Consider the following 25,554-nt stretch of genomic DNA (forward strand, 5'->3'; position numbering starts at 1 on the left):
AGTTGTTTTGGAGGAACAGGTTGCACAGAAAAGTTGCAGGCACCTGTCCTGCTTTCTTCCCACTTCCATGTGAGGCTTTTCTTCAGATCAGCATAGCAGAGTTGCCAATAAAGCTGCAACCTTGAAACAGATGTGGAAGGAAACAGGTGTGATGGAAGCTCTGGAGCCACTAACAGAGAAAAAAAGATGAATAAAAGAAGTTTTGTTTTTCCTTTAAAGGGAATGGACGATGGGGGGGGGAATCCTTGATTTATAACCATTCCTTCAGTGACCATTTGAAGTTTCAAGGACACTGAATAAAGTGACTTTGTGACTGTTTTTAACACTTACAACCCTTACAGCATCTCCACAGTCACATGATCAAAATGTGGTTGCTTGGCAACTGGTTCATATTTATGACAGTTGGAGTGTCCTGGGGTTATGTGATCCCTTTTACGACCTTCTGACAAGTAAAGATTCACTTAACAACCATATTACTAAACTACAGTGATTCTCTTAACAACTGTGGGAAGAAATGGGGCAAAGCTCATTTAACAATTATCTCAATTAGCAACCTAAATGTGGGGCTCAATTGTGGTCATAAGTCAAGGACTACCTGTATAGATTTGGAAGTTTCACATTTCACTTTTACAGCTTGTTTTTTTTCCCCCAAATAAAACTTAAGTAAAACAATAAAATGAAAATCCCAGTCCTTGCTCTGGGTCCAGTGTTTTTGCGAGTCTTTGGCTCAATCTAATTGGATACAGTTTAAAAATAAAATCCAGGACAATTTGTAAATTTTATGCAAAACTATGTCGATTGGCCCTCACATTCTTGTAATGCATTTGTGTATTTTACTGTCCTGAGCAAATGACCACCTTATCAATCCTTATCAGAAGGTTTTTTTTGGACAAAGACTTTCCTCTAGATCAGGGATGGGCAAACTACGGCCCGCGGGCCACATCTGGCCCGTTGGTCTTTTTAATCTGGCCCGCCGAAGATTGGTACAGAATTAAGGTTTGATGTGAATGATTGAATGATTGCATTCATTTGATTTTGACTTGTAATGACAGGCATTTCGACACCAGGTGGCGCATTAGGCGCAGTGACTTGATTTTGCGGAGATTTTGCAGTTTTTTATATGTATCGTATCTTGTGCTGACCCGGCCCATCTGTCAAATTTTAAAAGTCAATGAGGCCCCTGAGCCAAAAAGTTTGCCCACCCCTGCTCTAGATTATGTTTGAGGCTGTTTCATATACAACTGGATATAAAATGTATTAACCATGTTACATCATGCAGAAACTGAAGACAGGCTTGTTGGAACACCCCCGCTTACTGTATATAACTTTTAAAAAATTTTCTCAGTCTTACCTGCTGTTCACTAATTTTTAGAAGTTGTCCAACATTAAATACTGATAAGTTAATTAATATGATTCCTCCCAGATGTATTGCTGATTTTCTTTTTACTGTTTTATTACACAGAAATATTTATTTTATTAAACTTTTAATTTAAAGTTTTAGTGTAAACATTTTCACTAGAACCTACAATCTATTATTCATAAATGAAAACTTGGCGGTATGTTGGAAGCAATTAGAATTGGGGGAAACATGGGCAGTGGGAGAATATTCTCTTCGTTTAGACTTCTAGAAGTTAAATTGAAATTTCAGAAATAGTTGGGAGGAAAAAAGGACATGGTGATTGATATGCTTTTTCTCAACCTGGTACTCTGTAGTTTTTCAACGTTGGTAACCTGAAGACATGTGGACTTCAACTCCTAGAATTCCTCAGCCAGCATGCAGGCTGGGGAATTCTGGGAGTTGAAGTTCATACATCAAGTTGCTATAGTTGAGAAATCCTGTTGTAGATATATCAATCCTGATGGGCTCAGTTCACAATGGGAATGGCAAGGCATTGTTTTGGGGAATTGTTTTTCAACATAGCTGGAGGGTAGTAAACAGAGATGCAGTCAAAAATCTTGAAATGGAACATTTTTAAACATTTTCAGTTGTTTTCCATAAAGCCTGCAACTCTATTCAAGTTGACTCTTAAAAAACTGATTGCAAAGTTTTCCCACTATTGCTACGGAGGTAGACAATGGTAGATCTACCAGTGAATGAGATAGTAATCCCTTTCTAACATAAAGTTTCCCTAACTAAGCAAATGGCTCCCTTATCCAGGAGTGAAATTCAAGGAGTTAAAATTCAGGTGGAGATAACTGGTAGTCAGCTTGACAGGACCAATCAGAAGAATCCACAGAGTAATTTATCACCTAGTCTTTTTCAAGTGTTCAGCACTGCATTTCTAATTAGAAAAGCTAAGTGCTTTCCTTCAAATTGAAATTCAACTAATTAGAAAAGAATTTATTCTGTGTACTTTAGTTTTATCCCAAATTCTCCCCACTTTTGAATTCCTTCTAGGCTTCAGGCTTATCTCCCATCATTTTCAGCCTTCTTAGTGTAATGCAGTACCTTTTCTTATACAGATGACAGATGATTAAAAAGCAGTTCTTGGTGCTAATGGACATCAGGTTCCCAGGGAAAAGCATCAACGGTGTCCTGAAAATCCTTGACTCATATCAAATCATTCCTGCCTGAGGAGAAAATTATTTTGGCCACATGAGCTAAAACAAAACAAAACAGATTATGTCCCACCTTCCGATTATCTCCCTGAACTCATTTGCAAGATGCTGATAATGTTTTCCAACAGCCCCTACAGATGCACTTACCAAAAGCAGAGTGGGGGTTTTTTTTCCCAACCACCAAGCATCAAAGAAAAAGGTATGCAATGCCAAAGAATTGATATGAGAAAGAAGTGGCCAATGATAACTTTGGATGCAGAATTCCTCCACTGACTTTCAGATTCTAAAATGGCTTGAGCTGTTCTATAGTAAAAATTCAGTGAATGATATCAAGTGTTATGCAGCTGATATAACACTTGACTGCACTTACAACAGTTCACTTAGTGATCATTCAAAGTTGCAATGGCACTGAAAAAGTGAGTTATGACCGTTTTTCACACTTATAATCATTGCAGTATCCATAGGATCATGTGATCAGAATCTGGATGCTTGGCAACTGGTTCATATTTATGACCTGTGATGACCCAGGGTGGGATACAAAACAAACAGAGTCACAAAAACCCAGTGAAGCCCCTTTTATTCCTTCACTTTGCTTCCAAGCTCCAAATATCCTTGATGGAAGACAAAAAACTCCCACACAAACAGTTACAAGAAGGAGGAAAAAAGCAACACAAACCAGGCAAGATAAGGCTGGAGGACGTCCGCAGATAACAGAATGCACACTGGGAAGGACACCAAACTCAGAGAGAAACCATAAACTAGAGATATTTCCACGCTTTGTTTCCAGCGCTCGCCCGTACGCATGTCCCTCCTCTTATTCAGTTGTCACAGCTGCAGCCCATGAAGAGGATCAAGGCCCTCTCCTCCCGAGTAGACCACGTCTCTCCCTTATCCTCTCCTCCCTTGTGCCCTAGAATGGAGAGGGGAGGGGCCTGGGTCCTCCTCTGACTGCTCAACCGGCCTTTGCCTTCCCCAGCCTCCTCCACAACCTCCGGAGCCACACTTCCACTCCCTGACAGCTGTTCCTCCTCTCCCTCAGAGTCAGTCTCCACCAGGGGCATGACATGACCATTGTAGTGTTCTGGGTTCATGTGATCCCTTTTACAACTGTCTCACAAGCAAAGTCAATGGGGAAGCCAGATTCATTTAACAACCATATTATTACTAATTTAAGAACCGAAGTTCTTAAATTAACAACTTAACAACGGTGGCAAGAAACATTGTAAAATGGGACAAAATTCACTTAACAAATATCTCACTTTTAGCCACAGAAATTTTGGGCTCAATTGTGGTTGTAAGTTGAAGACAACCTGTACTTCAGAAATACCGATAATCCTCGACTGACAATCAGTCACTTAGCAATGATTTAAAGTTCTGACTAATCTATGCAGTTCCAAAGAATTGATATGAGAAAGAAGTGGCCAATGATAACTTTGGATGCAGAATTCTTCCACTGACTTTCAGATTCAAAAATGGCTTGAGCTGTTCTATAGTAAAAAATAAATAAATCAGTAAATGATATATCAAGTGCTACACTTCAGAAATACAGATATTGCTTACTGGCATTCACTTAGCAATGATTCAAAGTTCCGACTAATCTACCTGGAGTTACTTACAACCCAGATCCAAAGTTCCAACAATGGTTCCATTAAGCAAACGCTGTGGTTGTTAAGTGAACATTATGGGTGCAGTTTTTGCTGAAATTTTAAAATCTGGTCACATGACTGCACTTTGCTTGGGAATTGGGGTGTCAAACTCAATTTCAATGAGGGCCGCATCAGGGCATCAGGGCTGTGGTTGGTCTGGGCTGGCCAGGCATGGCCAACTGGCTGAGTGTGGCCAAGTGGCTGGGCATGGCCAGCTTGAAACCACTCACTGGGCGTAGCCGACTGGGTGGGCGTGGCCAGCTTGACACCACTCACCAAACTGCTGGCACGTAGACCGGGCTGAAGCCACGCTGGCCCGATGTTTCCTCTTTGCATTGGGTAGACAGGGCTGAAGTGATGTGGGCCGTCCCCTTACATTTTCCAGGATGGCCCATGGGCCGGATCCAGCCTGCGGGCCTTGTGTTTGACACCCCTGCTTTAGAGTGTCCTGCAGTCATGTGACCACATTTTACAATTTCAGCGAAAATGTATCCAAAGTGAACCATTGGTTCACTTAACAACTGCAGCATTTGCTTAATGACTGCAGATCCACTTAACAACCACACTGATATGCTTAACAACGTCACCAAAACATCCCAAAGGTGCTATTTCAAGTGGCAACTGGACTTTCTGGTTTCTGAAGAAGCTTCTTGGGTGAAAAGTGAAATGTCTTAAAAGGAAAACCAGAAAGTCCAGTTGCCTCTTGAAAAAAGCATCTTTGGGACAACCAAGACCTGGATGACTGAGAATCTTCATAGACATCACAAAAAGGCTATAAAATTGGGTCAAATGACCAACCCATTTTATGATTGTGATGGGAAGGCTCCATTATAGTTATAACTTGAGGACTACCTGTACTAAATCCCACAACTTTGAATGCTAACTGAACAAAGATATTCAATCTTGTGTCACTTCATTCTGTCTTTTTTATATAACTTTTTTATAGACTGTATATTTATATAATACACTTAAATTGTTAACAGTCTATTAAGTACTTTAGAAAATAGAATCGAATATAAAAAGTGGTTATTCTATCAATAGGTGCTACATTTTAAGATATTAATACTGCTAGCATTATGATTATTTGGCTTTTTCATTCAAAATTAAATGTAACATTGAAAATGAGATCAAGAAAGAGCAGACATCTAGGTATCTGTGGTATAATAAAAGTTTAATTCTTAAGCTAAATTGCTTGTCCTTGCTATAGCAAATTTATTCCATTCTTATGCTTCATTGCATAGATTATTTTCCTCTTAATTTGGATTTCAACTCTCTGTCTAGTTACATCTGGCACCAAATATATTTAAATTTCAGCCTCAATTACAATTAAGGAAGCACAGGGCTTTGGCTGAACTTATGCTGCTGTGTCAATGTCAAGATGGATGAGAAGTTTGCAATGTTGCTCTGCAAATCAAGCAGCAGTATGCAGTAGGCTGAACAATGTTAAGGCTGAAGCTTCTGTGTGTGTATTTGAGCATTCCCCAAGAATGGGAATCTAACTTGAGCAACGACTGCAGGTTTTATCATTATAACGTTACCTGTTTATGTACGGGAGTAAGCACAGCCTATCACTTAGCAGCTACATCCTATCAGGAAAAGAGTTCAAAGAGGACAGATAATCCTCAACTTACATCAACTCATTTAGTGACCATTCAAAGTTGCAACGGCACTGAAAAAAAGTGACCTAGGACCATTTTTCACAGTTACGACCTTTGCAGCATCCCCATGATCACGCAATCAAAATTCAGATGCTTGGCATCTGCTTCATACTTACGACCGTTACTGTGTCCCAAGGTCATGTGATCACTTTTCCAACCTTCTGACAAGCAAAGTCAATGGGGAAGTCAGATTCCCTTAAGAATTGGGGAACTAACTGATCAACCGCAGTGACTCGCTTCACAACTGGGGCAAGAGAGGTCATAAAAATGGGGCAAAACTCACTTAGTAAATGTCTCACTTAACAACAGAAACTTGGGGCTCAGTTGTGGTCGTAAGTTGAGCACTTCCTGTATTTGCTTGGTGGATGCATGCCTAGGAAGATAATGGTTGAAGCAGGCAGCCTCAGATTAGCCTTTTCTTAAATCTGAAGTGGAACGATTGCCAGGGAAGGGAAACAGGGTGACTCTTTAACTCTCTCTCCACACCCCGTCATCTTCTTGGATCATGAAATGTTGAGGCGGCAATGTCTACTTGCTGAGAGGGCAACATCTACTCTCAGTGACCTATGTACAACCCTAATCATCTCTCAAAGGGTTCTGTGTCCTGCGTCGATCTCTTTGCAAAGATTTTTGAATGCATTTGCCAGCATCTCTTCCGATGGTCAGTATTTCTGCAAATGAATTGTGCTTCTAGGCCATCTCACACACAAAAACGTGCTACTTGTTTTCTATGGGCATCTGGGATGATATGTGGGAAGGACCTTGGGGGACCACTCAGTCTAGGGCTGTAGGCAACGATCTGACAAGACGCAGCTCAGCCTGCAGGTGGAGGAAAACATGGGAAGCCTTTCCAAAGGGCCCTTCCCTAGTTTTCCAGAGACTAAAAGGAGAGGAGGGAAGAAACACGTTTAGTCTTGCAAGATTCTATTTAATACAACCTTACAATAAAGATAGCGCTGATGCTCTTAATTGTGCTTCCTGTCTGGGCTACCTCCAAGAGCTAACATCATTGGTCTCTCCTTATGTATCTTTCCTCCATTGGTCTCTTTCAGTGGCTGGTAACCTTTCAATTATCTTCCATGTATGGGGTTCTTCCACTTGCTTCCTCTTGACAACATAGGGCAGCCTTAGTGGTGGTATCTATGTATTGGATGTCCAGGTTGCAGTGAGGACTACTGTCAATGCTTGGGGTGTCTGATCACTGATTGCCCGGACATGGGGAACAAAACCAGACCTCTCGTGGTTAATTTCTTTTTTCCTTTCATCAAAATAAGCCATGATACATACTTGCATGGGTTTTGCAGCAGGATACTCAACAAAAAACACTCTATGAGTATTATGGGTATCACATCTGTAGAGCTTATATTCTCTTTTCTTTTGGCACAAACGCATAAGCTTTGGAATTAAATACCCTACGTTGAGCATCCTTCTGTGTTAATATTGAGCTCTTGGTTCTCTGAGCTTGCTTGTTCTCCTGCAGGTGGTCCATTGTCAAGCTTGGTAACATCATCAATGCATGGGAGAGTAGAATTTGCTGGTTTATATATAACGTTAATATATATTAGTTGTTTGACGTGCCAGTCTTGGTTGGGGTGTGGTTATTTTCTTGATGGTTCCTTGATTAGGATATTGTTTCTTCCTTGACTGTTTATCTGGTACTGTTTCCTGCATCTCTGGGTGTTGTCTGCTCTGCCTCTTTGTTTTTTTCCTTGATATTTGGGTATACCTTTCAAGTGGTATACAGTTAGAGCTTCCAGAGCTATGCCACAACAGTTTAACTATGAGCTACATACAGTCACAGGATCCAAACTGGGTCAGTCCCTGGAACCAGAGATTTCAGATTCCTGTTGGAGACCATCCTCAGGGAACTGCATTGATGTGGTGCCTGGTTGCAACTGGCTTTTTAGTTGTTGATTATGATGCTAATGGCTGGCTTTTAAGTCATAAATTCTGCACATAGCTGGGGAATTCTGGGAATTGAAGTCTACTTGTCTTAAAGCTGCTAAGGTTGAGAAACACTGCTCTAAAGTTAATTTGTCTCCTTTGTCCCTTTCTCTCTTCTCTCCTCTTGGCTTATTCTTTTGATCTTTATACAACTTGAACATCCAGAATCACTCACAAGGCTGAAAATTTGGCCCTTTAGCTAACTCTCCAATTTACAAAAGCATCTAGTTCTCGGTAGCACGTTCTTCGGAGCAATAAAGGTACAGGTAGTCCTTAATCATTTGTTTAGCAACTGTTTGAAGTTACAACCATGCTGAAAAGAGTGACTTATGACCAGCCCTTGCACTTATAATCATCACAGCCTCAGAGTCACATGATCAAAATTCAGGCACTTTGCAACCAGCGTGTATTGTACAATGGTTGCAGAGTCCTAGAGTCATATGATTGCCATCTGTGACCTTCCCAGCCAGCTTCCAATAAGCAAAGTTAATGTGGGAAGATGGATGCACTTAACTACATGATTCCCTTAACACTGCAATGATTCACTTACCAATCTTGGCAAAAGGTTGTAAAATCTGGTGCCACTCACTTAACCTTGCTTTTCAATAGATATTCTGGTTCCAATTGTGGTCATAAATTAAGGACCACCAATATGCAATTTTGGGGGGGTTGCAATTCTTCAGTGCTCTTGCTTTGTCAACTACACCAGTGATCCCCAACCTTTTGACGCCGCGCCCGGTACCGGCATCAGCTGGCACCTGCCCGGTACCGGCATCAGCTGGGTGCCACCATCTTTTTTGATGAAAAGTGCTTCCGGTGACCTCACCGAAGCACGTTTCATCAAAAAGATGGCGGCGCTTCTCGCTTCGTGAGCTTTTCCGGTAGAAATGGCTTTCTACCCGAAAAGCTCACGAGTGCAGCGCCGCCATCTTTTTGATGAAAACGTGCTTCCGGTGAGCTTTCTACCCGGAAAAGCTCACCGGAAGCACTTTTTCATGAAAAAGATGGCGGCGCCAGCAAGCCGCAGACGGTAGGAGTTGTTCGCATGGACGGTACCGGTCCGCGGACCGTGGTTGGGGACCCCTGAACTACACAATCTAATTCCTGGATGGAGCCTTTCATAAGCAAGTTTTCCATCCTCAGCTACAAAACAATGCTTTTAAGTATTACATCTTTTCTTTATGACATGTTTTATTAAAAACAGACTTGACTTCAGATCTGGGACACTGTCAGTGTTCCAAGATAGATCAAACTTGGAAACCAACCTTTATTATAAGATTACAGTAACAGAATCTTCCAAGTCTGAAGGTGCTTCTCCCTTTTTCTCTGTGAGAATTAGGGAAGGCCAGATCTGAGATGCTTTATCAAATTACATTTTTCTCCTGGACTTATATTTCTTTTATCTGTTGTCTTGGCTGCAACTCTTTCTCCTGTTCCTAAAGATTATTCCTTTTCCCCCTTACAGACATACAGGACATTTTAATTGTTATACAATGTACCTCTCTAATGAATAACATAATTTTATAAAGCCTCTTTCACCTGAGATGACCTTTTATCCATTTGTCAAATAAACTGTAAGTTTATACACTTACTGTGTAAACTGTAAGTCTATAAACCTTCTTAAATATGATGTGACTGCAGAATCATCTCATGTTTTCTTATACAGGCTGAAGTACAGTATGTCATGACTTTTAAAATGAAGTCTAACAAGTTTGCCCTGCCTCCCTTTTCTAGAACAATTGGTTTGCAGATGACCCAAGCCCTTGCACATGAATCATTTCCTTTCTTTTCTCCTGAAGTGTTTTAACAGAAACCACATCTCATTTTTTAAGAGTCATACAAAATGCAATTTGATAAGTGCCTTATCAACAAATTGAGATCTGCTTTCTCTTTCCTTTAGTTGCTCAAAGAGATTCACTCCTTCTTGTTCCTTTGTGAATCTCTTTTTCACAATTACTTCGGTTTCTGCTTCTACTTCAGCCCTAATCCTTCTGGAGAAGTGTGTCTGTATGTTCCTAGACCAGGAATCTAGCCACAGCAATGATTAGTGAAGCTAGTTTTATAACCAGAAGGGAGCTTCATTTTGGGGAATTACATTGAAGAGCTAGGCAAAACCTACCACCTGCTTACTGCTAGTTACATCTTGCCAGGAGAATAATCAAAAGAGCATTAGCTCTGCATTCATGTTCTTGACAAGAAAAAGCAGAAGCAAGTGACTTCCAATTAACAAACTCTTAGAAAAGGAATAGAAGGAATGACAGATAAAGAAGGGACACAGAAGTAAGTGTGTGTGTGTGTGTGTGTGTGTGTGTGTGTGTGTGTGGCCTTCGGCTTTGTTCCGGTATTTTCCCACGTCATAGTAGTGGTGCTTTTAAAGTTGTAGCAACGTTTCAGCAGAATCTCATCTGCCATCATCAGGCTTTTGTATTGTGTTCGTCTGTGAGTTAGACTTTTACAGTGGTTTCAGATTTAAATTTGGGGCAGCCTATTGCTGTGCCAGAATGGTTTTTTCTTCATCCTGATTGGTTGAGAGTCTTGGTCTGTGTTTATTGGTCTTGGAGTTTGCTGTGTTCTGCTTCTAATATCTTCTGTCTGTTTTTATATATATATAAAGTTGGCTTCTAGGTGCCTCCAGTCCCTGTTCTATTATCCCCATTTATTTGTACCTATTTCCTGTATTCTTACTCATGTTTATCCTTATACCTATTATCTTGTAAGCGATTGACAAATAAAATAAAATAAAATAAAAAAGAAGGGATTTTTCGAAATGACCATCAGTATTTTGTATATTATGATTAACACGCTCTGATGCTAAGGAGTTCTACTCCCCACCTGAAAGGAAATCTGTTCCAAATGCAAAACACAAGCAGAGGAGAGGAGTTTCATTTTTAGTTTCACAGCAGCAACCAGCTTGAGCTAAGCCACAGTTGAGCTAAGCCACACCCAGGCCCCTTGCTGTCTTCTTGCTCACACAGCAAATACTGCTTCAGTTTCCAAGTTTCAGTTTCCAAACAGTCCTCAACTCTCTCACACACTGACAGGACACTATCCAGTTGAATACCGATAGATGCTGGTAGGAAGTGGCAGCATTTTTTTTTCCTTATTTTCCTCCGCAAAGTCAATGGGGAAGCTAGATTCACCTAATAACCATGTTACTAAAACAGCCATGTTTTATAGTTCAAATAACTTAACAACTGCAGTGATACACTTAACAACTTGGTAAGAAAGACCATAAAATAGGGCAGAACTCACACTTAACAACTGTTTTGCTTAGCAACAGAAATTTTGGGATCAATTGTGGCCCTAAGTCAAGGACCACTTGTAGTGTGTTTCAGACCAACAACTTATTACTTCATAATCTTCCAATCTACTTCATTTTACGTACATTGTCCTGAGTTACAGGCATCTTTAAAATTATTGTTCTACTATTGAGTAAATAAGATATAAATATATTTAGTAAAGTTGCCACAAAATTCATTGCTATTATTTCTTCATTTCAGCTCTATATTATTTCAATGTCCTTTTGGACTTTTAGTTAAAGGAACATATGTACCCATTGGCCACTAGATGGAGCAGTTCAATATGAGTAATTCCGTATTAGAAGGAAGATCCTCAAATTTAAAATCTGAACACCTTCTCAGTACCATTTATCTCATTTTCCCATTTAAGAAAGACCAAAACAATCTGAAGCAATGTCTGCCTTTGTAGTATATGCAACTGAAGTTGTATTCTATATTATGTGAAGCCCACAAATTTTTCTTCCAGGATCCTAATTAGTAAATATAACTTTTTATGTTTTTACTTAAATGTAACTAAGTTTCGGTAATATCCTTTTTATTTAAATTAGCAATCCAAAAATTAATGACCTAATATTGTTACAAGCACGTGTTGTGTCAGCCTGTGCCATTTGCTTTGAAATCATATTCAGTTTCAGTATCACACACTATCTTGTGCTCTTACAGTTATGGATTAGAGCTGATGGAAGTAAATGGATGGGAAAACTATCCTGTTTTGTCTTCATCAGAGTTGTTGGAAATAGAGGCTGTGCTTATCCTTTCAGTAATGCTCACCTAGATTCCCCTGCCCCCCCACTACTAATAACAAAAGCAGTCTGCAGAAGATCATGAGGAATGGGAAGTATACTGTCTTTACTCACAGGCCAGACATCTGACAAATAAAACCAAACATTAAACTTTCTGAAAGCTGGTTTTTCTGTTCCTCTATACCCCTCTCCTTTTTTTTTTTTTTTTTATAGTTCAAATAAAACTGCCCTGGAATTAACAAGGAGTAAGTTGAAAACAGCCCTGGGATTCTATCAGCCCAGAACCTTACAAAAAAATAAGTTGCCAGATTGCTGGTTTCCTGCTGCTTTAACTGAAGGAAATTAGAACTGTCTTTACCTCTTGGTTGCTTATCAGAAGTTCCATAGGCACATTTCATGCAGCTGTGACTTGTCTACCTATATATTCAAATAATGCACTACAGTTAGCATTAGGAGAGAGATAAGCTACTCAATGCCTGCCAGATGTTTTGGACTTCAAAACAACTTTTTAGCTCGGCCAACAAGAAGACAAATTGAGAGCCAATTCCTATATTACAGCAAAGATTTCTTGACAAATTACCTCTCTCCAAAAATGTGGTGCTACTTGAACATCAGTGAAATGTGTTATGAGCTGTTATGCCTCCCCCTAAATCCCATAAGAAGAAAGAATTGTAAGTATTATAAAGCTGTATGGTTGCTCCAGGGTACTTTGAACCGATTACAGTTTTAACATTGTAAGCTGCCCAGTCACCCAGGAGTAAGATAGGTGGCCAATAAATTTGACAGAAAACAGATAATAGATAGATAGGTAGATAAATAGTTAGATGATAGGTAGATAGATAAATAGATGATAGGTAGATCAGTAGATAGTAGAGGCAGGCAGGTAGGGAAGGAGGGAGGGCTACTGGCTAGCTGGCTAGATAGATAGGCAGAAAGGAAGGATAGATGATAGATGGATAGATAAATAGATGGGTAGATAGATGAGTAGATAGATGGGTAGACAGACAGACAGACAGATATTAGCAAGACAAATTAGATATAGATCTAGGTATAGATAGAGATAGGGACAGAGACAGAGATAGAGAGATAGAGATCAACCAGAGATAAATTCCTTGTGTGTCTAATCACACATGGCCAATAAAGAATTCTAATTCTGATAGATAGATAGATGATAGGTATGTAGGTAGATTGACAGGCAGACACATAGACAGACTATGGATAGTTCTGGGTTCAGGGGTGGGAGCTGGCAGTGAGGCTGAGTCCATTTCAGGTGCAATTTCCTACCTACAGTATGCTCGTTCTTTGATAAACCACTTACCTAGAGTATATGCCTTGGCAGGATTGAGATTTAAGTAGCTTTGTCCTCTTGTGGCGCATTACCAATTCCAAGCATCAGTTTAGGACATTCATGGTTTCACCTAGAAGAAGCCAAATGAAAAATAGAAAATGAACATAATCTGCATTTGGTTAATTAAGAAATTCCAGTGACAAGAGCCATCTGCCAAAAGGAGAGGTTAAAATAATTCCAACCAATCTGAAACCATTTGTGCTAATTAGCTTGCCTAACTTTATGAGGCTTGGAATCATCAGAGAAACCAATACTTGGGAACTATCATACAGAATGGGAATCCATTGTACTTCAGATCAATTTCAGTGGGGTATCTAGACTTGTTAACATCAGAAGTGTGACAGAAATAACTCAAGAAAGGCCTTATTTCTCTCTGATAGGTAGCACTGCATGTGTGATATGGGGAAGGTATTTCCATAACAATTACTACACATTATTAAATAACCAATACTAAATTACTACTACATTCCTATCAGTTATGCAAGCAGGAATATTCTCTTATTTATTCAATTATTTCAAAATTGAAAAGTGCAGCAAAAGTTCCCATTTCCCAGGGGAAATTAGAAGCCTGCTTGTGACCTGTCACGTCACCAAAGACACGAGTTCAGTCCTGAGCTACAGATAGTCCGTACTGTTGGAAGTTGTGCTTTCTCTAAGTTGCCAAGCCACTAAGGCAGGGGTGTCAAACTCTCGGCCCGCAGGCCGGATGCTTCATGTGCTGGCCCTGCCCCCACCCAGTTTAATGAAGGGGGGGAAACTGAGGTGGTATTCAGCAGGTTCTGACCAGTTCTGAAGAACCGGTAGTGGAAATTTTGAGTAGTTCGGAGAACCAGCAAATACCACCTCTGACTGGAGATTTTACAGTACCCTTCCCCTACCACGCCCACCAAGCCACGCCCACAGAACTGGTAGTAAAAAAATTTGAATCCCACCACTGGGGGGAAAATCCCGATACGTCACGTGACGCCACCAGGAGTTTGATACCCCTGCACTAAGGCATTCTTGGCTCTTATCAATTGCAACCCACAGTGAGGTGCTATTAGATAGGGGATGAGTTAATTTCTTATGAAGATTTTACAAGTGCACAATTCACATCTACGAACACTATTTTAAAACTATTTTAAAAAGTGATCAATTCTCTCACTCCATTCTCAGGGAAAATATACAAGGCCCTTAGCAGAGGCAGGTATTTGAGCATAGGCGAAGTAGGGGAGGAAATCCTGAATGCCAGATTGTGCCTCTGCATGATTTAGGCTTCAGGGGCATCACATAGGGGTGTCAAACAAGTCAAGAGGGCAAATACAGTTACACAATCAAATCCTTATTGTGCATGTGATGGATGTAACACATTAAATGGGATGGGTGTTGATTGTGCAATCATTTCTCTCACCTGGACATTTTTACCCCTTTCTGCCGAATTTACTGATATTTCTGTCTGAGCCAAATGAGACATCAGTAGATGAAACCAGGAGATACCAGTCAGTGGTAGCCATTTATCAAATCATGGAGGCCCAAAGCCAGAAGGTTAATCTTCTGCAAAATTTATATAACAAGGCATTGTGTTTAATAGCATTTTATGATAATACTGTAATGTTGATAAAGTTGTCGGTCCCATTAGGTGGACCAGACCAAAAAAATAAACTCCACAAGCTAAAACTATTATTTTAATTGAGATTGGTTACAATAACCCAATTTTGTAGGCCTCCCCCTAGAGAGGTTCCACTGAATTTGGAAGGTGTCTATCTGAGCTGCTTTTAACTATTATCTGTCTATTATGGATTTAAAACAGGGGTGGGATGCAAATATTTTTACTACCGGTTCTGTGGGCATGGCCAGGTGGGAATGGCTAGGTGGGCATGGCCATGTGGCTGGGTAGGCGTGTCTTCTTTTTTTCAAGCACCCCATGCTCCGTATTTTTGCCTCCTGGGCTTCAAGGAAGCTTCCTGGGAGCAAAAATGGGCTCCATTTTGCTCTCAGGAAGCTTCCTTGAGGCCCAGGAGGCATAAATACGAGCACGGGTGGGCCATGCAGCACCCCTCCCAGTGCCCATTTTTGCCTTCTGGGCCTCAGGGAAGCTTCCTGGGTGAAGCAGTAAGACAGCGAAGGGGATCCCGGCACAGCTGATCATCGGAATGGCTGGTCGTCAGGAGGAAAAAAAATACAGTTTCGCCCAAACCGGTAGCTGTTTTTTTACTACCGGTTCATGTGAACCGGGCCGAACCGGTAGAATACCACCACTGACTTAAAATGTTTCACCCCCTGTCGAATCTGGCAACGTTATCTTCCTTACAAAAGGGGATCTTCACAAGATTGTTAAGTTCTCCTGATGCGAGACATTTCCCACATTATTTGTCAACGTTCTTTTATCTGCAGTGTTTTCAGATATTAATTTTGCTGTATTTGCTTCTCCATATTGGCATGGCCCACAGGATAGCTTTTCTGAACCTGCTGCTTTCCAGTGAAGAAGGTTAGCACTGACGCCTCTTAGAGGAATGAAATATTTTAGGAAATATTAAAAAGGCAGAATATTATATTTCTCTGGATGAGAAAAGGAGAAACATGTTTTTAAAGACAAAACAGCTCCCTGCAGCTCCCTGCCCTCGGCAGATATTTTGGTGCCAGTGTATCTACAAGACAAAAGACCTTCAGCTCCAGGATGATGGGATTATCCTTCAGGGCAAAGCTATTCAGCCACAATGGGAATTGCCCTTCATTACATAACCTAGCAAGGTTCCACCAAACTTGATTCAGACAAGCATGACACCACATAGGAGTCTGCAACCAATAGGATATATGCCATTGCCACAGGAACAGGAAGATCAAGGTCAAAGCCCAAGAGAGGGCATAAATAACACTCATTCTCCACTCCATGTGGTCAGCTACCCATAATTACACATTCTTGGTGGTTCTGTTTCACCATTAAACCATCCTTCCAAGCAGCCTCCATGTTTCCAGTGTCTTTCTCCCCACTTGGAACAAGACCCAGATGGACATTTCTTCCAATATCAGATTAGCAGAGACTGTGGCTATGTTGCTGATTGGGAATCCTGAAAAGCTTCATGCTGACAATTTTAGTAGTAAGCTGGGGGGAGGAACGTAGAGATTTGTATTCAGACAAAATGTGATTTTAGTGCTCAAAAACCAAGGCCAAATTTCCATCCGGAGTAAGATCATCAAGATGTAGTCTTCAAAGCAAGCCGGGTGGGGCAGATGTGAACAAAGTTACTGGGGATCTTCTGCCTTACTGGGGATCTTCACACAATGTACATTCTGAGTCCAATCTTGTTGATGACTTCAATGCTGGAAGAGTATTGAGCTCATCCAGCTTTTTTCTGTCACTGAGACAATTATGGAGGGAAGTTTTCTCACACCCTTCCTATTACCCACAATTTGGGGTTGTTGTTTTTTGGCAGGATCCCACTTGTGTAAACAATACATTTATAGAGGAAGAATAAGCTCAGGAAGAAATTCCATCCCAAAATGAAGCCAGCAAAGCTAAAAGGATTCGGCAAAAAGCCTGAACCAACTTTGTATTTATTGCACATAATTCAAAACACACTTTCTGTTGCATGATGAATGCTAAGGATTTTGCAGATGTTGTGCCATCCATTCTGTCCTCTGCCTCACCAAAACAAGTTTCCCTTGGGCTACTGTTATGTTGCAGCCTATGAGAGCTTTCTGGTTAAACTGATTCGAATGCCAAATTTCCACTAATTCAGTTAGGTCTGCCAGAATATTGCCCACTGTCTCCTTTTCAAAACACATCCTCCCTCCCTCCCTCTCTTTTTCTTTAATATAGAGTTGTTCTCTTGATTTGAATTATAGCTCCAGATGCCAACTCTTTGTTTTCATCCCTCTTCTTCAATCCTTTTCTTCCAAACTATCTAAAGAGAAAAGTGTGTTTGTTAGAACAGAACCTATGATTATTATTTTTTAGCAACACATGTTTAGTGTGCTTCTCTTAAAAGTTCATTAGGTTAGTATTTTCCCTAAAAATTCATTAAGCAATAATTTTGAAAAAGCAACTCCTTTGGAAAGTTAGCAAAATTTTATTTGTACAGAAAATAACCTGGGGGGGGGAGGGTTTGCTCCTTTAAAAAAATCCATCTTGTCACTTGCCTCAAATGTGGCTAAATGAAGAAGTTCTAAAAATCAGTGGAAAAAATATGGTACTGAGTCAATACTCTCCACCCTGTTTTCCAAACCTAGTGAGCATGCTCAAACCAACTGGCTTAAAAATCCAAGCTCTATAATTCTGTCAGCTTCCAAAAAAGCCATGGGAGTGAAAGCTGCAGAAGGGAATCTCTGGAATTGGGGAGTATCAAGGAAGAACAAACACTTAAATTATTTAAAGGTAAACTTTAAAAGTTCTTCTTCTCTAGATAAATGTTATAGCATGCTCTTTCCCCCCCCTTTTTCCACCTTTTGAATCCTTAATTTTCCTACAGTATGGGAAAGTAATATTTTCTGTATTTACCAAGTCATGAGATTTCCTATCATGTTAGGCCTTTGTCTGCTTCCTTAAGAAAATAATCTGTATTGCACTAACAAAAAGAATCTGCCCACAACAGAAGGAAAAGGAATTCTAACCAAACTACGGTACTTAGTTCCAAATTCCCAGGTTTTAGTAAACCAATTTTATACTTGAACATAGTCAGACATTCTTGTTTTTGGATAAGCACATCCTCTTGTGAAGCATCCCGGATAAAACCCAGAATCACCTTTCCCAGCCAAATTTAGTTGAAAGATTGAAAGTATTAATTAGTAAATTAAATTCCCTTTGTTTTATATTAGTTCAGGAAGGGCATGTTCTGTCTACTTGTACGTGTATATTCCAAAGCACAGACCCTGAGATAAACCGAAACAAATTTACTCAGATCTTTAGAAGACTTCTATCTCTTGGCCTGTTGCATTCATTTTGCAACAGTTGCATTAGCTTCAAATTCACCCTTACAAGGCCACCTTACCTTAGCCTTGAAAAAAGAGGCAAGGCAAATTCTTCTTCACATCCTATTTGTAGTGAAGGCATCATGCCTATTGATAGAGAAACTGAGAGGGCTTCATGGAATTTCTTATGTAGGTAGGCTCATCTTAACACCTACTGTCTTAGCTTTCTACAATCTAGCTAAGGAATTTTAATGGAACAAAATCCTTGTTATAAATTGTTTTATCTGCTGCACCTATTAATTACTATTGTTACTGTGTTCATGATTTTTTAAAAAATAATACCCGAATACAAAAGTTAATAGTACAACTATGCAATACTTGCAAGTCAATTCCAAACCAGAAATAATGACTCAAAAAAAAAAAAAAGAGAACTGCTGTCTAGGTTCTCATAACACAGGGACAACTATGGTCTGGCTTCAACAGAGGTTTGCTTCAGCCTTGATGTATTCGATAACCCACAGATGGATTTATATCCATCAAAGGAATCAAATCAAATCACTATATGATTTAACAAATTGAGTGGATTCACAAAGTATTTATTTTGCATAGGCAAAATGTAAGTTTGTGATTATGTCTGAAGTGGGATTTACTATCTGGCTACAAAAAAATTTAATACCATAGTTTTCAGTGGGATTCCAAATCTGAACACAGACTATTTAAAAAGTCCCAGAAGCTTTGCATGAAAGAGCTGCAAACACGATGAAGAATGTATGGTATATTAAATTTTGTTCCAATAAGCCATTTTTATTGGACTATTAAATCTGAATCAGTTCATTTTCCAAAATAGATGTAAATTATCTTTACAGAATTTTGATAACCTTTATCTCAGGCAAACAGACTAAAACAAATATTTATGCAGTCAAGTCCTAAGAAAGTTCATTCACAGTAAAATCTCACGGAGTTCAGTAGGACACACCTTCAAGATTATAGTCTGATGTAAACTTGGACTTATTTAGTTTGTAAACTAGGTTAAGTTGCTCTATGACTCATTGCATTTTAGAAAGGTCTTTGTTCCTAGAAAGTGCTCTTTGGGCTAACAAACCATTTGATAGAATTTGAAATTTTGTTTTTTTCATGATAAAATAACATGATTATTGGGCTTACTCAGTAAGGCTGGATATGCTAACTGATATAACAAAGCTCCCAATAATGTTAATTATTTCATTTTTAAGAAGAAATACAACCTGTACTTAATGTTTATTTTTCCCCTGCAGATGGTAATAGACTCTTTAATTTCAAATTAGATTAACATCACTAAAATGGTTGGTTGCAAATGGATGTGTCCCAGGGGTAGGATTCAAATTTTGTAACAACCAGTTCTGTGGGCATGGCTAGGTGGGTGTAGCCAAGTGACTGGGTGGGCATGGTTTCTTTTTTTGCAGCACCCTCCCCGTTTTTTGGGCCTTCTGGGCCTCAGGGAAGCCTCCTGGGGAGGTGTTTTTGCTCCCAGGAAGCTTTCCTGGGGTCCAGGAAGGCAAAAAATGGAGGGGGGCAGGGGGGTGCTGCACCCCCTCCATTTTTTGCCTTCCTGGGCCTCAGGGAAGCCTCCTGGGTGAAGCAGTAAGTAAGTGAGGGGAATCCTGGCACAGCTGATCATAGGAACAGGGGGAAAATACCTTAAGGAGTGACTGGGCAGGAAAGAACGCAGTCAGGATGTCGAACATACGCACAATGTTGTGCATGCGCGATAAGGACTGACTGGGCAGGGGGGGAAGGGACAGGCGGAGGGGGGCGGGTCCAGCCAGGGGCATGATTTGCCGGTTGTCCAAACTGTGCAGAATCATAACAACCGGTTCTATAGAACCGGTCTGAACCGATAGAATCCCACCCCCTGCTGTGTGCTTTAATGTTCAATGTTAGGGTGAAAAATCACTCTAAAGGGGATCATGAATTAGTCATGAATTCTGACTGCCGTTCACTTTTATTGGAAATATAGAGTAATATTTACAGGGGCTAGAATTTTCCTGGAATGGAAACTATTCTCTAAAAGCAAAAAGAAAGGATTTAGCTTTTTTTTTTTTTTTAATGACTTTACAGGTCGTTTGGAACTATTTCTAGATTCTGGATCAGTTGTTGTGGGTGCTTAATGACTGGAGGTTTTTAAGAAGAGACTTGTCTGAAATAGTATAGGATCTCCTGCTTGAACAGGGTGCTGGATTAGAAGACCTCCAAGGTCCCTTCCAGCTCTATTCTGATTGATCTATTTTGATTGATCCATTTAAACAATTTACAAACAAGGGGTCCTTGGTGCTCTCTGAGCTTGCTTGTTTTCTTGCAGACATTTCATTACCCTAACTAGGTAACATCATCAGTGCTATCAAGGAGTGCTGTTTGCTGTCAGTTTATATTCTGGTGTCTTGCCTGCCTGTGTGGGTGGGGACGGTCTTAGAGATTATTTGATTGGGCTGTTTACTGATCACTCTTTGGCAGATTCTTGATTGGGGTATTGCTTGCTTGATTGTTGGTCTGAAGTTAACTTTTTATTACTGTAGAACAGGGGTCCCCAACCGCCGGTCCGCGGACCGGTACCGAGGCCGCGGAACAAGCCTTACCGGGCCGCTGGTTGCTGGGCGCCGCCATCTTTTTGTTAAAAAAGCAATTTTTCAAAAAGATGGCGGCGCCAGCGCTTCGTGAGCTTTTCCGGGTAGAAAGCCATTTCTACCCGAAAAAGCTCACCGAGCGGCGCCGCATCTTTTGACGAAATCACCGTGATGTCACCGAAGTGATTTTCGTCAAAAGATGGCGGCGCCCAGCTGACGCCGGAACCGGGTCGCGGCGCCCAGCTGACACGGAACCGGGCGCGGCGTCGAAAAGGTTGGGGATCCCTGCTGTAGAACATAGAATTTAGAAACAATAAACAAATAAGATAGTGGGGAGATGCAGAGATAGCATATAATCAGCCAATCATGCTTGGTTTAGGGTTAGTCCAGGTGAAAAAGATATTGCAATACAGTAGTAGTTGACTGCAAACTTGAGTATGAGTCAACAATGGGATGTAGATGCAAAACAAATAACATTTTAAGCTGCATCAACAGAAATATAATTTCCAAATTATGGGAAGAATGCTGTGTCTCCCACATCAAGGGTACAGGACATAAAATAATACAGTTAAGCAACATAGATTCTGACTGAATGTTAGACAAAACATCGTTAGGCAAAACTAAGAGGAGTTTGACAGTTGAATCAATTACCCAGTGATGTAGATGGTTCTTCTTCCGTGGACATGTTCAGCTAGGAGCTAGACAGCCATGTGCCTGGGATACTTTCTGCACTCAGCAGGATTGGACTCATGCTCTTCTTCTGGACATTTTACGGGCCAGGAGCAAATTTCTTTATGGAGCAACCTATGGTATACTTTTGTCCCTGGTAAGCTAATCTAATAGCAGTGGGCAATAATGAATAGGCACATAAGCCTTTAGTTTTCAATTTATTTATATTCTGCCTTTATTATTTTTTTATAGTATTAAGTATCTGGGGGTACAGGTAACTAACAATCTTGACTTGATCTCTTCATACGTTATCTTTAATGAAGCGTGCAGACCAGCGTTTGCATGTCCTGCATCGGATGAGGAGAGCACATCTTTCTCCTTCTCTCCTGGCCACTTTTTACAGAGGCACGATTGAGAGCATTTTAACAAACGGCTCACTGTTTGGTTTGGTGGTAGCAGTGCCTCCAATAGAAGGTCCATACAGAGAGTGGTAAGGAAAACCGAGAAGATTATAAGAAGCTCATTTCCCATTAATCAGGATATTGCTTATAAATGCTGTGTGCTTAAGAGTTCAAAGCATTGTCAGAGACTCCACATACCAACTTCATGGTCTGTTTCTGTTGCTTCCCTCTGGAAGGTTTCAAAGTATCTCTAGCAGAACTACTAGATTCTGTAACAGCTTTATTCCTTATGCCATCTGCAGGATTCTTTTTTCTCTCTCTGTGAGTGTGCGTGTATACACATTGGAATTAGACTGTGATGTTCCTTTGTGCCACGTGTGGGTATGTGGGTATATGCATAATGATTTTCTTTTGAGACCTGAATGCAATTTCATTAGAAAGGTTAGTGTACATTTAAAGTGACAAAAGTTTTTATTCTATTCTACAAATAATTCAAGGTAGCGAACACGTGCAGCGCGATGTCCCTTCCCATTTCCCTCACATCCCTTTGATGTGAATTGGGCTAGAGTGTGACTGGTCCAAAGTCACCCAGCTGACTTTCATGCCTAAATCAGGATTACAACTCACCCTCTTCTCTCTAGGCCAACACCATAACCACTACTTCAAACTGGCACATTGTCTTTATAGTATTTATTTCTTAATGTAGAATTTTTTCAATAGCTGTTGCATCTGTTGTTTCTATACCTCTGGTTTCTTTTTTCTTTTCTTTTATGATTGTTGTGTGCTGCCCATAGTTACTTTTAGTAAGATGGGCAGATATACAAATTTGATGAATAAATAAAAGATGAAGAGGCTACTTTTTAAAAAAAAAACTTAAAGCAGTACTTCGCTACTGTTCATATCACCTTGGCTTAACAAATCTAAAACTCTGGATAACTATTACATGGCAGCAAAGAGATACAGCAAATTCTAGGCTGCGTCTGATAGGTTTGAGATTTTACTGCTTAGATACCTAACATGACTTCTAACATGGCACAATCCCCTCTTTGACTGCCTAATGATGGGGAAAAGGAGAAAAAAAAATGTCTACGGGTTGTGATTTAAAAGAGAAAGGAGGGGAGGGGGAGAATCGCTGCCTCCTCGCCCGACCTTTCCCGATAAAAAAGGAAGACGCCAGGATTTCCCCCAGCCTGCAGAAGGCTTGGCGTCCTCCTCCTTAGCCCCCACCCACCCCCGGGCAGTCACCTGATCCAAAGAGCCGCAAAGCACTCCTGCTTTTGCGGCAGGGTGACAACCAAAGGGCGCGACAAGGAGCGGCGGCGCCCAAAGCTGGGGAGGAGGAGGAGGAGGAGTCGGGCGCGTGGTGGGCGGGAGGAGAAAAACGGGAGGGCCGCGCGGGCGGTGGGCGGGAGCGAGCGCGACGCCCGTCCCGACGTGAAGCTCCCCCCTTTCCCGCATGGGAATCTGAGTCGAGGGGGTTAACACCCCCCCCTCCACCCAAAACACACACACACACACACGCACGCACAGCCCTGGCTCTCGGCTCCTCCGGCCGCCCGAGGGTGCGAGCCAGAGCCGCTCTCCTCCTCCTCTTCCCCCCCCCGTCCTGGTCCAGACCCGCCTCCCCGGCGGCGGTGTCCAGGTGCGAAACCCAGACCCAATAGCAATGGCGTCCAACGCGGCGGAGAGGGAGATTTTCTTCACGGAGCTGCAGCAGGTAGAGAAAAGGAATTGGAATGGAGGGCGGGGGTGGGGTGGGGAGAGGGCAGGTCCCTTCCTTTCCTTCCCTCCAGTTAAAAAGTTCCTTCCAGTCAAAAAACTTTCTTTCTTCTTCCCTTCCTTCCTTCCCTCCCTCCAGTCAAAAAAGTTCCTTCCTCCTTTCTTCCAGTCAAAAAACTTGCTTTCTTTCTTCTTTCCTTCCTCCCTCCAGTCAAAAAGTTCCTTCCTTCCTTCCTTCCTTCCTTCCTTCCTTCCTTCCAGTCAAAAAACTTGCATTCTTTCTTCTTCCTTCCTTCCCTCCCTCCAGTCAAAAAAGTTCCTTCCTTCCTTCCTGTCAAAAACTTTCTTTCTTTCTTCTTCCCTTCCTTTCCTCCCTCCAGTCAAAAAGTTCCTTCCTTCCTTCTTCCTTCCTTCCTTCCCTCCCTCCAGCCAAAAGGAAGTTCCTTCCTTCCTTCCTTCCTTCCTTCCTGTCAAAAAACTTGCTTTCTTTCTTCTTCCCTTCCTTCCTTTCCTCTCCTAGTCAAAAAAGTTCCTTCCTTCCCTCCAGTTAAAAAAGTTGCATCCTTTCTTCTTCCTTCCTTCTTTCCTTCCCTCTCCTCAAAAAAGTTGCTTCCTTCCCTCCTTCCCAACCCCCATCTTCCCCATCTTCTTCAGCTCCTGACTGGGGAGGTGGAGACGCCCCCTCCAGGCCCCCTTTCTCGCCTGGTTGGCGCACCCTCAGTCCTCGACTTTAATCTCTTTTATGGGAGTAGCCTTGCCTTGCTGATTGCCTGGCCTAGAAGACCCCTGGAGTCCTCCTCCCCGCCTTTCTTTTTTTTTTTTCTGGTTGCTTTTAATTGAAAGTAAAACTTCTCATGTTAAAAAAATAATAATCCTCTCTTCCCACCCTGCCCCTACTGTTTTTCCAGTTTAGCTTGGGCAAGAAGGATTCTTAACGACAGAAATGGTAAAAATCTATGCTGGATTTTGGTACCCACAGCCCCCCCTTTAAAAATAGGGTATCGCATTATCTTGACTGTTTGAGGAAAAGAAGGCATAACAAGGGATATTTGGGATTTCAGCCCTCTTCATTACTTAGCAAGTATATTGGCTGGGCATGATGGAGTTGCAATCCAGTGCATCCAGAAGGCACCAGTTAGGGAAAAGCTGATCTAATAGCGTAGCACTGGACGGGAAGTGATTAGAGCAATTGTTTAACATGCATCTCCTAAGTTAGGAATATAAGAAAAGCTGTTCTAGATTTAAAAAAAAAACAACGATCTGGTCCTTCATTCTTTTCTTACAGAGACCAATTAATTACCTGTAGGCAGGACACAAATGTGCAAAAGTATGTTCTTGTTTAGATTTTGCAGCAGTTTTCTGATAAACATTTTCAGAGTTGTGGCAGCACCACCTGTTTCTTGCACAGTATTCAACTGAGACACATTGTTGTGGAAATTTTACAAGTTTTGTAAACCAACTGAATATCTAACAAGAAATAATCTTTCAAATCTAGATTCAACTCAATTCAAATTACATGGTTTAGTAAGCCGCCCAGAATAGGTACAGAGATGGGTGGCATACAAATTTAATAAATGTATTCCTAGCTGATGATACCTTAGTGCTCAGAACAGCATTGATTTTTACCAACTGTAAGACTTAACTTTGTTACATTATTACATAGATTGCATTAATAATATGAATAACTTCAGATTCGACAAGTGTCCTAAAGTTTATAATTAAAACATGTATCATGGTTAAACAAACTGTTTAAACTGAAACATGATTAGGCCAAGATATGAAATGAAAGGGGTTCTATTTGCTCTAGAGATGGGTGCAAAGATGTTCAAAATGTATTGGGGTTGTGAAACAGTGGAAAAATAGAGAAGGCTCTGCAAAAATGAATGTGTTTGGTAGGACATATTATGTGGGGAGCTGCTGGAAGGGGAGAAGAGGGGGGGAAATTTACACCAACCTTTCTCTGTTTGCCCCACAAAATTCCTTCAAGTGTTGTTGACCAAAATGTGGAAAAACAAAAATATTCCAGCTTTTGCTAAATTGTGTTCAAAGTGGAAAGGTTCAGCAGAATTTTGAGAATATGA

At 41.0% G+C, this 25,554-nt stretch overlaps 1 protein-coding gene and 1 long non-coding RNA gene across 4 annotated transcripts in view; one reads left to right on the forward strand and one right to left on the reverse strand.

The window, feature by feature from the left end:
- Positions 1-2,449: 2,449 nt before the first annotated feature.
- On the reverse strand, positions 2,450-21,444 carry LOC148131257 (uncharacterized). Its single transcript, XR_015748638.1, has 3 exons — positions 21,336-21,444; positions 13,168-13,267; positions 2,450-2,571 (listed from the first exon to the last, which is right to left on the reverse strand). It is a non-coding gene; the product is annotated as an uncharacterized LOC148131257 (long non-coding RNA).
- Positions 17,471-25,554, forward strand: part of PKN2 (protein kinase N2) — a 79,692-nt gene continuing 71,608 nt past the window's right edge. The window contains exon 1 of one of the 3 annotated variants that reach the window (XM_087960582.1): positions 17,471-17,551. In XM_087960582.1, the coding sequence (XP_087816708.1) occupies positions 17,474-17,551 (78 nt within the window). In that variant the 5' untranslated portion in view covers positions 17,471-17,473. Of the gene's footprint in view, positions 17,552-23,108; positions 23,472-25,554 lie in introns of those variants that run through there. The other 2 variants (XM_026674136.2, XM_087960583.1) reach the window with 2 other exon arrangements.

Source organism: Notechis scutatus, chromosome 3, assembly GCF_049901735.1.
Source record: "Notechis scutatus isolate UNSWTSFEM ecotype Mainland chromosome 3, rNotScu1.2, whole genome shotgun sequence".
NCBI lineage: Eukaryota > Metazoa > Chordata > Lepidosauria > Squamata > Elapidae > Notechis > Notechis scutatus.